This window comes from Halichoeres trimaculatus, unplaced genomic scaffold (genome assembly GCF_033239565.1).
Source record: "Halichoeres trimaculatus isolate MK-OKI-2021-1 unplaced genomic scaffold, fHalTri1.1 fHalTri1_scaffold_11, whole genome shotgun sequence".
NCBI classification, from domain to species: domain Eukaryota; kingdom Metazoa; phylum Chordata; class Actinopteri; order Labriformes; family Labridae; genus Halichoeres; species Halichoeres trimaculatus.
In genome coordinates this window covers 25,354,591-25,370,058 of record NW_027437189.1, presented here as the reverse complement: position 1 = coordinate 25,370,058, position 15,468 = coordinate 25,354,591, and the positions used below count along the sequence as shown (strand labels likewise).

At 41.6% G+C, this 15,468-nt stretch overlaps 1 protein-coding gene across 1 annotated transcript; it reads right to left on the bottom strand.

Moving 5' to 3' along the window:
* Positions 1–26: 26 nt before the first annotated feature.
* On the bottom strand, positions 27–15,030 carry LOC141798953 (sodium- and chloride-dependent creatine transporter 1). The gene is made up of 14 exons (XM_074680927.1): positions 14,374–15,030; positions 12,879–13,178; positions 9,553–9,684; positions 9,120–9,459; positions 8,511–8,643; positions 7,093–7,227; positions 6,508–6,611; positions 3,165–3,289; positions 2,929–3,041; positions 2,231–2,371; positions 1,827–1,929; positions 1,642–1,742; positions 1,395–1,565; positions 27–1,168 (listed from the first exon to the last, which is right to left on the bottom strand). Exons 1-14 carry the CDS (start codon positions 14,402–14,404, stop codon positions 1,040–1,042), a joined length of 2,058 nt encoding a protein of 685 aa, XP_074537028.1. The 5' UTR covers positions 14,405–15,030; the 3' UTR covers positions 27–1,039.
* Positions 15,031–15,468: the final 438 nt, after the last annotated feature.

The window sequence follows — 15,468 nt, the reverse complement described above, 5'->3', positions numbered from 1 at the left end:
AAACAGTGTAAATAAAGAGTCATAAATCCACACCATGTCCATCTTCATCAGGTCATTTATTGCTGCTTCTTTCCTGACATGGCATCAAGTCTCTTTCCCCTCCCCTTGTCCAATTCTCCTGCACTTTGCACAATTCAGTCTTAAGTTTCTCCTTCTCCAAGGTTAGAAATAATGACCATCATTCCCTCACAATATTAACACTGATTCACAGACTCTACAATACACTGGATATTTAAGATAGTTCATAACACACAGCTGGAAGTGGTGATGCATTGTCTCTTTTCGATTATTATCAATATTTTTTACAAATGGAAGTTGTTTTTGTACAGTTGATTGAGAGAATACAGTTGGCAGAAACACAAGCCAGAAAGGCCATTTCACAGATAAATGAAGACACTACCGCCATGGTCCTAGACAAACTGCTTTTAAGGACACATTCGCACACACACATATGAAGGGTACAGATACAAAAAAAATGTACACATACAAACACACATTCAGACCATGGCAATTCAGCAGCAGATATGAGGTCTTTCATGAAGTAGTTTTCATCAAAATGTTTTAAGTTTCTGCTCATTTAGCACAACAGGACATACCATGTTGGGATGGATGAGGCCGTTAAAAACCCTGACAAACAGGGATGGAAAGGTAAGATATTACAACTACAACAGATACACAACACCCACAGAACGAGACAAGACAGAACAGCACAAAGGCAGGGAGCAGAGAAAGAGGAGAGTCAGCGAGGTAGAGTCAGAAAGCAGAGCAGAGGGTTTAACAGCGTGTGATGATGACTGTATGGGTGAGGGTGTGTATTTCAGTTCTTCTCCCATCTATTCTTTGGTCCATTTGTCCAGGGCTTCTCTTTAACTCTAAATCTGTCATTTGTTAAATTAATCTGGGCTTTGCTCTTACCAGGCGTGTGTGGTGTACATGTTTTCTGTGTAGCCCGTGTGTTTGTGTCATGTGTGCATGTTTGTGTCGTGTGTGTGTTTATGTCAAGGGCCACCTTGCTCTGTGTTCTGTAGGGCTCAGCTCATCAGATGACACTTTCAAAGAGAAGTGTACTCTTGGTGTCTGCTGGGGGCAGCAATTTGGCCTCGCTCTCAGGTGCCAGGTACTCTAGGTGATGTCTACCCCAAACTGGGGTGGTAAGGTGCTGCCACCGCTATGTGGAGAAAGACAAGGGCAAAGATAATGTGAGCTTTCAAAAGGTGACATGCTTCAGCCTGCTCTCTTTAATAAGTAACTAAAAAAAATCACAAAATAAATAACAGGCAGGAGACAGAGGGCGGTTTCCAAGGAAGCACATTTCTAGAGATCCTAAACAGACACACGCACACAAGAGAGAGTGATGACCATGCATGCCTGCACCTGCATCCAGACATACTGACCTCCCGCAAAGATCCTTTGCAGCGCAGAAGTTTGTACAGAACGGTAAGAGGGATACAGAGCATTGAAGACAGAGCCAGCGCCCAGCCAAGTGCTTCACCCCACAAGGGATAAGTGTAGACTGTGTTGTAGGTAAGGGGCTTATAGTTCACCACATGGAACAGGAACACTGCCTATGTGCAAGAAAAGAGTCAACATTACAGAGATGATGGGTAAAAGTAGAAGAAAAGCATACAGAGCAGCACCCACCACACAGACAAAAGGCGTGATGTAGGACCAGCACCACTTCATGTAGGGTAACGGCTGGTATCCTATCATACGAGCCACGTCGTCCATGAAACGGTCTGCACCTAACAAAAGTGACAGATGGATGCTGTAAAAAATGCCTCGAACGGGGATGTTTGTATTGGATGTGTTGTTTGGTGTTGTCTCACCATAGACCCACGCAATAACCACACACTCCCAGAAAGCCTGCCACAGCAGGGTGATGCCACTGGCAGAGTAGTAGTCAAACAGCTGGAAGACATACATCCCTCCCTGAAAAAAAGAGACTGAGCAGTCAGCTTCCAGACCACCCTGTTAATTCTTAATGTGTGACCTATTTTACAGCTTCCACTGTTTAGGATTTCATCCAAATGCCTCCCTGGAAATTTTTATTCCATGCCTTGTTAAGAATGAGACAGATACTTTGTGATCATTTTTCCTCATAACTGAATTTCAAGCTCAGGAGGGACACTAGGGTTCACACAGTTTCTACACAGCATTGCAGGGGTTAGTCAACTTGTAATCTGCTTTCTTCAAATTTACTAAACAAAACTTTAGTGAATTCCCAAAGTACCTCTGTGACCATGGACATGTCAATGAGGAAGCAGATGATGCAGCAGATGGCTGCTACCACTTCTCGTCGCAGGGAGCCCAGGGCGGACTTGGGGGGTAGCATGTCCATGATTCCTGTTATCAAACCCTCAACCCCTACAAACTGAAAAGACAAGGGAGAAAACAGGAGGTAGAAAGGTGAATGACAGAAAAGCACATTTCAGAAAACATATGCCTGACTTGTGTGCATGGAAATGTGTTGAAAACCACAAAATTTAATTCAAGTTTCAAGACTTGTATCAAGAAGATTCTGCAGGTTAGGATGTAAGCTAAGTTCATTAGTCACATCTTTGGGGGGAAAGCTGTTTCTAATCTTCATTAAAGTAACAGTGTAAGCCCAACTAATGCAGCTATGCTAAGAGAAAGAGAAGAATAGAAGAAGAAATGAGGGAGAGAATGACAAGTGAGAATAACTCAATGGACTGAGAGAGGACAGACGTTCTCTGTGTGAATCGGACAGAAGCTCATTGACAAATCCCTGGGCTGTAAAACAATGGATGTAGGCTCTGGCCCAAACAGACACACAACAAAAATGCTGCTAAGAAAAGCACGCCTAAAACGGGAGGCGATATAGGAGAAATTCTTCTATGCTTCTGATATCGTTACCGTCACTGATTCCAGAAGCGTCAAATAAACACATGTAACTAGTGAGAGGATTACCTGGCTGTCCAGGCCCAGTATGAGCAACATAAAGAAGAAAAGTGCTGCCCAGAGAGGGGCCAGAGGCATCAGAGTCACTGCCTTGGGGTAGGCTATAAATGCCAGACCTGGACCTGCACATTAAGAAAAAGAGTCAGAGCGATGAACCATAAAGAGCCTTTTCCTCTGGCTGCCCATTCTGGGCCTATTGCGCTGAGTTTCGAGCAGCCAGTTTTTTTTTTTTGCTGTATTCTTACCGCTCTCTGCTACCTTGCTGATGTCCACGCCTTGCTCTGCAGCCATGAAGCCCAGCACAGAGAACACCACAAAGCCCGCAAAGAAACTGGTTCCACTGTTTATAAGAGCCAACAGGAAAGCATCCCTGCGGAAAAGCAGAGAGAAGGAAGGGAAACCAAACAAGGGAGTTAGACTGTGAGACAAAGGTGCATCACAACAGGCTGTAACATTGTACTCATGGAAGACACTCAAGACAAACATTGTCAGCAGAAGAGATGGGCTGGGATGGAATTGATGATCAATAGCAATTTCTCTGAAAGCTGTTGTAGAGACAGACGGCATAGAAAGCCAGTGGGATGCCTGATTCAAGGTCTGAGAGGTGGGGGGGGAGTGAGGCCCAGTTTTTATTTGGCATTATCATCTTATTAACAATGAAACGTGACTGGATCCAACATTGAGCTCTGTCCTCCTTCATTAGACTTTAAAATACATGAAATAAGGGGAAAAATGCTGTCATCCCAAGGTGAAGGCTACACTCTCACACATGACCAACAAAGGGGAACAGGTGGTGGCAGCCTGAAGTGACGATGTGGTAAAAATGTTTTGAAGCATGGTGTCCCTGGTGTGACATGTAGTTAATCTCTAAAATAACAAGGTTACACAGCAGACCTGAGTCTTGATAACTGGGAAAAATAGACTGACATCAAATAAGTTCTGTCTCCACCAAAGAATTTTTTAAAGCTTTACTGGGGTCTTCTAACCTCTCTTTGGTCTTCTCTTAAGATGAGAACCTTTAAATCCCGACTATTTTATTTTCATTACGTGGTGTTTATTTTTTTTCTTCATACCTTTCACTTTGTAAGCACCAATAGTATTATTATAGCAGATAAGTTATTTTCTTCACCTCTATTATAACTCATCTGTTTCTTCAATATGCTGTGATTGTAAATACATTACAAAATTGTCCTACAGTTTTAATTTTGTTATTCATTCAAAGTGATAAATGTTTAATTCAAAGTTTGTATGTTTTTTTACATTACACTAGTTTTAATTTTGGTAGTTATTCTGAATAATTAAAATGAAACTTTATTTTTTAATTTTCTTGCATTTTATGCATTTTAATTTTAATAAAATCTACTTATTTTGACTGTATTCAAGTTCTGTCATTTCATTTTTTTGTTGTTTGATTTTCATTGTTTTTTGTTTTTTTTACAGTCTCTTATCTTGCTGTAAATGGCCTTTTTGAGTTGCATGCTTTTTTTGTACAAATAGAGCTGAGTTAAAATAAATCGAGTATGGTTAATCCACCCATAATAAATGATTCAAGATCTTCCTTGCAGAAAAAAAATATGGACACTGTGTTGTATTTACCCTGTGTTTTCATTCACAGGGTATATGTTAGAATTTATAAAATAAATCTCCACATGCTGGAATGACCAAAGAAAAGAAAGATTTTAATGAAACACAGCTGAGAAATCATTAATCAGCTATATTTGAGAAGTGGGTGGACTGTTACCCCCATGTGATTGTTGCTGTGGATATGAAGAGAGCTGGCCAGAGGGAATGGGAGGTATTTGTCCAGACTGAGCGATTTGATCTCAGCACGCACAAGAATGTATTCACACCTGGAGTTAAGGCTTTTGAATTCCAACCCCGCTGATCCCATTGTAATGCAGGGCCTAAAAGAAGAAACCCTTCACATCTCACACCACGTGCAAATTTGAGTACAGCTATGACAATTTGTATGAGAGATCTTATTCTTATTCAAGTATGAACACAACTCTTGTTAAACAGTCTTCATGGTGCAAAATGACCTTCTGTTTATTCTGATAAGCAAGTAGTAGCCGGCAACATCAGCCAAGAATCCTCTCTGATATGAAGAATGTATAAACAAGAGTTGCACAATGATGTTTAATGTAACACAACTGCAGCTGTGTCAAGAAGCAAGATCCACTCGGTAAATAGGCACACCAAAAAAGAGGAAAGAGAAAGAGAAAGAAGCAGTGGTTCAAGAAGTTTTTTCTCTAAAGATATTATTCTTACTTCAGGGAACTTGACAGTGACAGATTTTTTTCAATTGCTTCCAGACAATTCAGATGTCATTTTTGTCTTTTTTTCTGGCATTTAGTGAATGTGGCCCATATTAAGTTGAACATACATTTAACTGAAATTGGCTAATAAATTAAACTAAAATTGAGACAAAAAACATTTTTTTCAGTGCATTTACAATTTGGTGATCATCATTTTTGGGAGTTATTTAACTTCTCTGGAAGACAGTGTACAGCCAAGTTACAGCTTAAGTACATGAGCCATAACATGTATATGTAACTGTATACTAACAATATTGTACATTTGCAAAAATACGGTGATCTTATCATTTTCTAACTAAACACATCTAACAGAGGCATTTCTTTCAAAAAATGAATCGGCAAAACTCACAGCAGTCTGCCGAATTAAAGATATTTGATAAAGTCTTAGACAGTCTGGGATCATTGCTAGATGGATATCATGGCGAAAAAGACTTGAGAAGTCTAGACATGTGGACTGGAATTACATTAACATGACCCAAGATGTGTGCTCTTAGAAAACAAACAATAGTTTGGCATCTGTGAGTGGGTTTATATACCCACAACTCTGGCTATTCTTGTGCTTGCAGTGTGTGTGAGAAACAGAGCTGAGCTGACATACCTCAGAATCTGAACTCATCTTTCAACTTCCAATTAAGGTCAAGGCAGAGAAAAAGTCTGATGGCGGGGTATTTATGAGGCTCCTCCTGTTATGGGCATTCCAAATATGTAAGTGCTGCTGTTTAGAAAACAATTAGCTCCATAACTACTTTGGGGCTACCTTGTAAGGCCTGTCTGTTTAGGGTAAACACATTTAAGCTCACCAAGCATCCAACAAAATACAGCAAATAAGAGGCCAGCTGTTGTTAGACACAGTAGGACATTAGTCTGCACTACAAGGTCATGTGACCATCTCTCATTTCTGTTTATTTCTTCAGCAATTAAAAGGGCATAATGGAGTGACTACTCAAAATCAAAATAGAGCCTGGAATATATATCAGAGGCTAAAAGGAATGCTACAATGTCGCTGGCTTTGGGTTCACTTCTATTTTCACCAGAGAGAGGGAGAGATTACTTTACAATCAGTGGTGTTTGGGCATTTTTTTTCGAGAATTCTTAACACACAAGGAGAAAAAAAGCTGATGTCGGTGTATTCAGTTTAACTCTCTTTCTGTCAGGTTTCATCCAGCAAAAGAGTATTTTTTACACAGTCTGTCTGGTGGTGTTTGTGTTGATGCTGGCCTCCATCCAGTGACAGCGATGTCTGATTCGATGTTGTGTGTGTGTGTAAACTTACTGGTAACAGTTGTTATGGAAGCGGTTGTAGCTGCCCAGCGCAGTCAGGGCTCCCAGTCCGATGGCATAAGAGAAGAAAATCTGAGTCCCTGCATCAATCCACACCTGAAACAGATGAATAATCTGAATATTTCACACTCTACTAAACTGTGTAGTCTAAATATTCAGCCTCAGACAACTCAAAACTGATTTAACCTCTGATTATTATCATAATAGACAATTCAAAGAAATGCTAACTGACATTATATTCAGATGTGCTACTTTTTAGGTTAACCAGAGTTTAACTGGTGCTTTAAGTGCTAATACTAAAAACCTTGTGAGTAATAATGTTTGCAAACACTGCAGGGCAGTTACCACAAGCTCTCAGCTACTAGTCAATATTTCACTCCAGGTGCACAGGTCTTTTAGTGCTGCTTGTTATAAATTTGGGAATGAATACCACGAGGCTCATTTGAATATACAACGGCCTGTTCTGCTTATAATGAATATGTAAATCCTCATTTACATTTGTGCATTAAACACAGACACTACGGCACACAACATGTGGCCTGTTGTGAATCTGGCCCAGGTCAGGCACAGATCATACCTGCGCTTCTCCAAGTTTTGACCAGTCTGGTTTCAGGTAGTAAACAATCCCATCCAAAGCTCCAGGCAGAGTGACTCCATGAGCCAAAAGAACAACCAGAACCAGGTAGGGGAAAAGAGCTGTGAAGTACACAACCTATAGAAAGATGGAAAAAGAGAGCAGTGAAGTACACTGGTTTCTACCGCTTTGACCAATTTCTTAGGTACACTTTGAGGAGGGGGCTTTGAGCTGTATGCACTATAACTCAACTTGCGTTGAGTGAAACAAAAATCTCCCCGGTAAAGCCTCAAAACATTTTAACACCTTATAATATAAGAGGTAAGTACATTATCATTGAAATTATGTGATGAATTTAACAAGCTAGCTGTAGACGTTCAGTACTCATACAAAAAGTCCATCAGCTATGGTGAGGTGTTTAAGTATATTTGTACCTATGCATGTTTTTTATCACTTGGATTGAGCAGTTACCTGATTTGCAAATACTCAAGTCTTAAGTAGAGGCCCATTAGGTCCTTCCTGTAGTGGATGTGTAATGGGCCCTGTCATGTTACTTTGAAGAAAAGGTAGCCTGTAAATGGAAAGCCAGACAATTTGTAAACCTCCTGCAATAGCAGGGGTTTTTGGCAGACCTTTTCAGAAAGTAGTCTTTGTCAAGTTATGCTGAGAAAGTTGCCCCCTGCTACCTAGTTAAAGCATCAAGCCCCAGCTAAATCAGTATGGTGAGAGCAAAGTAGTGAGAAAGCACATATTTGCCTTGATCTAGGGTGAACATTGGCAGAAAAGCCCCTTCCACCTCTAAAACATCTACATGTGGAAAGTTACTAATCGGCTTACAGCTGGCTGGCTGGCTCAATCGCCTTCATTATTATTTTTCCCCTTGCTCTATGAGCTTTGGCTTCTCTGGAGACATAAGTATGCAAACACAGTCATGTCCATGTGCTACAAGGATGCATTCATATGGAGATGCAGGACACATTTACAAACAAGAAGGCAACTTATCTAGACTGTTAACAAGACGCTGCTCTGAATAATGTTTATATAGAGATTACAGTCGTAGGAATCTACGGATCAGTTGAAGATTATAGCCTGATAAAAACATTAAGCTGCTCATATACATAAATACCCTGAGAAACAGGCATCTACACAGTTAGCAGACATTCAAATAATAAATAAGTGGCATTATTTTGTGTTTCAATCGGGACAATGATCTTCTCATAACACCAAAGCTGATTTGGGGTCAAAGGACATCTAAAACTGCCTGTAGCCATGCAAATACTCTGTAACCCCTGACAATGGAGAGGAATGCCTTCACTTACAGTAAACGTGCTGAGCTAGTACTGTTAATCTGCTCCCCGTCTACTCAAACAGTGACATGTAACATTGAGGATCATGAATGGTACAGCCTCAAAACACTTTACCTTGCCAGTGGATTTGACTCCTTTCCACATGCAGAAGTAAACAATGACCCAAGTGGCTAAAAGACACAGTACCATCTCATAGCTGATGTCACCAGGTTCATGAAGCCCACCAGATAGGCGAAGTACTTTACGTCTGAAAGGAAGAAGAAAATTGAAGTATTAAACAACTAGGCTACAATTATTCTATGCAGGTACACACCTAGCATCAAATGGAAAGGAAAGTAACTTGAACCTAGCATGTGAATTTAGGAAATCACAGGCCTTGCAAATGTGATATAGATAGCAGAATAACAGAAATACTTGTGACATTAAAAACAATTTCTGAATAAAGGTGAGCAAGCAACTCATGGGCAATACAATAAACTATCTCAGGCAAGTAAGCAGGTGATGCATGGACTAAAAGCTTTTGGCTTTGGGTTAAGATTTGTAACATGCTTTGTATTACTGCAGGCACAGTTTCTCCGTTTATCGTGTTCATATGGCAGCCATACTGTTATTGTATGTTCCGGGTTGTCCAAGTTATTCAAATGCAAGGCAGCCGACAATTAACACAATTATTTGCTTCCCAGTTAAAGAGCACCAGAAAACCTCTGACATCATATGACATACTCCCAGAACTCGATGACCGGGGAGCGCATGCCTTCCGCCTCCGTGCAGCTGCTGTTGAGGAGGAGCTGGGCCGAGGAGAGGTTCAATAGGGACGGGGTTGAGGCAAGGAGGTTGGAGGGGGTGCCATCAGGCGACGGCAGAGCAGACTGGGCAGCACTGCGGTTGTGGCAGGCGCGGCGGAAGTCCTGTGTACAGTTGGGGGTGTTCCAGGGGTGTCCACAGGTGGCCCAGGGCAGCGGGCTGGTGAAGGAGTGGAAGAGAAAGTAGAGGCCCCACACCAAAATCATGATGTAGTAGGTGTTACAGAAGAACACTATGACCATTGAGGCCAAACCCAGACCTAAGGGAAAGAGGGAGGAGTTATGTTAGGATTAGAAACCACAGGTGATGAGAAGCACTCTGTCTTAGTGAATTAGTAACATATTGTAGTAACCTTTGAAGAGGGGTGCGATGTTCCAGGCGGAGACCCCTCCCTGCTTCATAAACTGTCCCAGTGCAATTTCCAAGAAGAAGACTGGGATTCCACCGATGAACACAATCAGTAAGTAGGGGATGAGAAATACCCCTGCAACAAAAAACAAACAAGTTCACCTCATGGTCAGGAGGACCAAGGACGTCAATCCAGGCCCAAATTAAACTGATGATAGCTGCAACAAGTCAATACATTACATTTTTATTTCACATAACAACTTCCTTTTTGACTGTACTTGCACTTTGATTTGTTTTGAATTTGTTTTTGTCTTTTTTTTTTTTATTTTACAAGATAATGAAATGAGACCCTGTTCAGGATTCATTGGAACCATGTGGCAACCTCCTCCAGTTCTTCAAAAGTCAATAAACACCAAGTCCAAAATACTGTTTTTTACAGAGAAATAAAACATGATGTGAAGCTATATCAATGTCTCTATGTTAACTCTGGTATAAAAGTTATCGAGTCATTTCCATCATTGGCTAACCACTGTGTCAACAGGATAACAGAAATTTGTTGCAAAATATTGAGTTGAACCTGAAAATGGAGACAGAAGCATGAAATAAAGTCCCCAGCCAAATTAAAACCATGGCCTGGCCTGATTTATTAAACTTCTGTCCAATGACAAACTACATTACTGAAAATTCTGAGCTCGAAAAAATTATTATAAGCAAATTGAAGTAAAGCAGAAAGTTGTTGAACTAGATACGTCTAACACTATATGTAAAATGGTCTTAAGATATAGGATTCATTTATTTTAGAAAGGTGGTGTTTAAACTGTTAAATACACGCCATTGTGATGAACATCTTGTACATATTTGATGTGTATAAAATGTAAGGACAGGTGATAAAATAAAAGGGTATGACATTAGGTAAATACAGTTTTACAGTATGGTAATATACATCAGGAGATTATCATAATACCTATATTATATCAAGCTAATTATGGAAGCTTTTTATTGCTTTAATAGTTTAACAGAGTTCATTTGTCCGTCTCAGTTCTGAGCTCTGTGAGTGTAACAAACAACTCTAGAGAATCTGAGGTAAAAGTCATGCTAATCAAGATCTGAAGGACACACAGCACAAACACTGGCATCGTTCTGCGTAATCAAGTATTCAACAGAACAAGAAACAGTGGGAAGGGGGAGGAAATAAAGGGCAAAAGAGCGAAAGTACGGGAGGAGGACAGACAAGGCCACAGATAAGAGAAGCACTGAAAGTGTATGTGGGAGATAACTGCTTTGTCTCATATTCCACGAGTGACAGGACAGTTTGGCAAGAAGCGTCCTTGAACAGAGACAGGAAAAAGAAACTAGAGCCCAGCAGCAGTAAATGGAGTCAATAAAGACATCTAGGGCTTGTGAAAATGTGTTAATAGCTTTTAATGATTGCTGTTTCTATGAATAATCTCATTCTTTAAAAGAAGCTTAAGCTTAACATTTATTTCACGGGATCCAGCATCAATGATTTAGTTTGAATGATAGTACAACTGGTTGATGGCACAACAGTGCGCAGATGGGAGGGAGTCACATGATCGGCTGTGACGCAGAGCAGAGAGAGGCTAAGAAGAAAGGAGGGAAAGATGGATACATCACAGACACGGGAGGCAAAAAAAAACTGGGACAACGTAGTGTTGGAAAAGACTCAGACACTGAAGTGACATATCAAAGCATCGGCCCTGTAGGATCTGCAACGATGCTGTAGATTGACAACTTGTACCTTATTCAGTTAATCATGCTTTATGTCATTCTGTGAGAGCAGAGCCCCACAGCCTTATAAGGAAACGTTCGTGAGCGTGAGTCCAAGAGAGAAAGGGGTGGGTGAGTGAGAGAGACACAGAGAGAAAGAGAGAGACGCAACGGGAGGCGTGAATGGAATGAATGGAGAAGATACTTGTGTATACAGACCCAAAGGTTTTCAAATCATGGAAAGAAAGAGCGTTTAATAGGCTTGTATTAATCCTCTCTAATCATAACTGGACCAGACACATCAGGATTATGAGTTTCAAATCAATGAACCAGATTTGCAGAGCATTAATTCACAGACCATTTGTATGTTACTGACGGAAAGCTTAAACCTTATCTGACAGCAGTCTGTTTGGTTGGGTCAGTCAGACATAGACCCAAGTACTGTGGTGGATGTAGCCATGTAAACGTGGAGGGAGGAAAGGACGGGCACAGTCACAGTCACAAGACAGTTATTGTGTGACACATCCATATGCCTCCTTATCAGGAGGAGAGCGGGAGAGAGCACCTTTGTATGCTACATGAGTGCTGGGCATGAGCACAGGGGGTGGACTGTGTGAGGCAGGCCATTGTTATATGATACCAGAAGGTGGGTATCAGAGCCATTGGTCACAAGATGCACACACATAAGAGAGAGGGAGGGCTGGACAAAGACGCACGCACGCACACACATACATGGTCACACATTCAGTTTCATTTCAACAGAGCAGGTCATAAAAAATAGGAAGGTGGGTAGGGCAGAGATAAGGCTGAAGTAAGGTCAGGTTACTTTGGGACAAGTTGGCAGACATGATCCAAAAAGAGGATGCAGGGGAAGTTTTACAGCAACGCAAATAACCTCAAATACAAGTGAGGTAGCAGCGGGAACTTGCACGAAGTTTATCCGTTGAGCAACACACAACTGTAGTATAAACCACATGGGTGTGTACGATTTCTAGCTACGTGCTCACAGCCACGCAGGTCATGCTTTGCAGGTATGACATCCCAATGTGGTGCCAACCGTTGTTCCACCAACAGCTGGGAGTTTTATCAAAGCTGATCAAGACCGCCCAATCACTTATATTTCCATAGCTCAAATTCAAAACAGTCTGAGTTTTCTTGAATTCAACTTAGCATTCTACAAATGATCTTAATGTGAGCAAGACTTCCAGACAAACGGACCCAAAACAGCTGGGATCTGCAGATGACAACATATGTAGGAAGGTCAGGTTGTATTCTACCTTACAAAGTGTTCACTGATGCATGTTTAGGGTTTAAAGCAAAACTATCATGGTCAGATTATAAAGAGATCAAAGATGAATCAGACTAAAAGGAATTCACAAACCTTGCCAAGTGGAAGTTATTGCACAGAAGAACTTAAATTCATCAAAAAACAATCTACTGAAAGACCTTTACCCCTTTAATTATATTATATTATATTTGAGGGAAGTTTTTACATCATATCAAACATAGATTTCCTTTGAAAGCACAAAATTGAGAATTTAATGTGGTACCTCCCATAAGCCAAAATTCCCAATCTTTTCCCAACTTTCTTCTGAAGCTCACCTCCTCCATTCTTGTAGCAAAGGTAAGGGAACCGCCACACGTTGCCCAAGCCGACTGCAAAACCCACACAGGACATGATGAAGTCCATTTGCCTGGTCCAAGTTTCTCTCTCCACCACTGGAACTGCCACAGCCCCATTTCCAGTTCCAGATGCAACCCCATCTTGGGTCTGCGGCGGGCCAGCCCCTCCACCTGCAACACACCCTGGGCCCGCTCCAGGCACGGGTACCAGGGGGCGAGCTGACCCACCCTCCTCCTCTGATAAGGTCCCGGCTTCTAATTGGGGGAGACTGATTTCACCTGGACAGGAAAGACAGACAAGAATGATGAGAAAGACTCAAACATGTTTCACTGTGACAATAACCTAGAATGTAACTTAACAACTTAGCACCACATGGGGTGACAAAGGACTGGTGTCTCTCAGACCAGACGTGTACTAAATGGAAGGGGGAGACCAAATTTCCATTCATCGCAGTACAGCGTTAGGCAAACCTCGGCAGGTTAATCCTCATAGAGTCATAACAAAATAAGTTTGATACATGCATTGGCTTTAAGTGTGTGTCTAAGAGGCTAAAATGGTGTTGCAGTTCTATTGTCATTGAGCCCTCCCTTGTTCTCCCCTTCGCATGTCTCACAGACTGATGATTAGTGTACTGCAGTAGAACCCAGCACAGAACTGCTCCAAGGTGTATCTTCAGCATCTCTGACCCTCACAAAGCTTTTGTTTCCTTTGTTCCGCAAACACTCCAACACAAATAAAAGCAACGTGTCATTTCATTAGTGTCACTGAATATCAGTTGGCTGCTGTGCTGTGTTGGAAGCAAAGCAAAGGCAGATGAATCCAGATCAGAGCAGTTTGAGGGGGTGTGTGAACAGTGAAGGGGGGAAGAGTGAGAAAGGTGAGGGATGTGTATCTATAAAGAATCTCAAGAAGAGGATACCTGTGCTTGAAGAGGTCACCTGTGTTTGAAGTCCTTATGTGTAGGGGGTGGGTACACACATAATGTGATGATTTGTCAGGAGCATGGAAAATCAGCTTCTCTTTAGTATAAGGGGTATGTGACTTCAACGTAATCCTAACTATTTACTACATTTCTAGGTGCAGAATAATGTGGACATGAGTCACCTAATCTTGCATGCCTTTCCAAGCTATACAGTACGTGATAGTACAATGATACTGACGTACAACTTGACATCACTGCACAATCCTCTGTGTCACCACCAGCATGAATGGTACATGTTCAGCACCATTTTTTTCAGCCTACAATTATTTATTTTCAGTTCATTAAGCTTTTTTGTGAATTGCTATTTTAGATGTAGCATACTTGACAGTTGGTATTGAATAAACGGACTGAGGCTAGTTCCACGATGCTGGTTATGGATTTCAATCTCCGACGAATAACGTCAAAGCAGTGGGATGCTCTACGAGCATGTGCAAGTGTCTGAACCAAAGGATGAGCCATTTGAAAGCATGGAGGTATTTCAGCATACTTACCTTGGCTGGTCTCTTCCAACTCAGGTGACATGTTGAAGGGAAGCGGCGCAAAAATATATTTTATATTAAAAAAAAAGAAAAAAAAAAGAAAAAAGCAAAGCTGCTGGCTGTTGGTCGAGCCAAAGGCTTTTTAAGTTTTTTTTTTTTTTTTAATGTGCCTGGCTAGAAAGGCACCAGCGGGCTCCGTCAGGCAGACAGAGATGTACAGTTGCAGTGCTCCAGTTGTCTCCTTGATTTTCTGAGTTTGTTATTTCGCCCTCTTGAAATAAATAAAATCTCAGTTTTTATGATTATCACACGTTGGAACCCCTCAGTTTAGCCAAGAGATGGAAAAATGTTAACGAGGCGCCGCAGTCAGTTCAGCCGTTGACAAAGGAGATTCAAAAGCAGTCGACGAAGCACTTGAAGGTAAGCCTGAAGAATCTCATGGATGACAGTTAAATGAAAATAATAGTGCGCCTTAAGGTGAAGATGTTTTGTTCTGAATAAAAAAAGCCCAGTCAGAAGTGAATGAACCTATACGTGATGCCGCGGTGCGACAGACGAAGAATGCGAGCTGCTCCACGGTCAGTTAGCAGGGAATGACGGTCCCCTGCCCCCTCCCGCTGCTGTCTGACGTGATTGGCTGAAGCCAGCCCACAGTGCGGTGCGCACAGCATCAGTAGCAGTCAAAATGAGGGAGTCACACGGATGGGTTTATAACGCTACACGAACACGTCCTTGACCTGAAAACACTGAAGTAGCGGCAGATAAATGTCTATGAATGTCGTCTAACTGTTGCAACACTTACGTCGTGCAACTTATTTTGTGAGACGGTGAAGACTGTTTCCAGTTAGGATGCATTAGGTAGCTGCAGGTGTCTATTAACTGGGTACGATCGGAGTAACTTTCAACATATGTATGTGATGTTTCTTTTTCTCCTCGATCTTCATCTCCCCACTTAAACATGGGTTCTTGCGCCCTCACCTTGCAACAAGTCCTACTCTTTGCGCTCATCGTGTCATCCTTTTTACAACTTTGTCCACCACATCTTTATGATACCAACGGATAACTGACCCCAACAGCTGTGAGGGAATAAACTCGTGCATGTTGTGG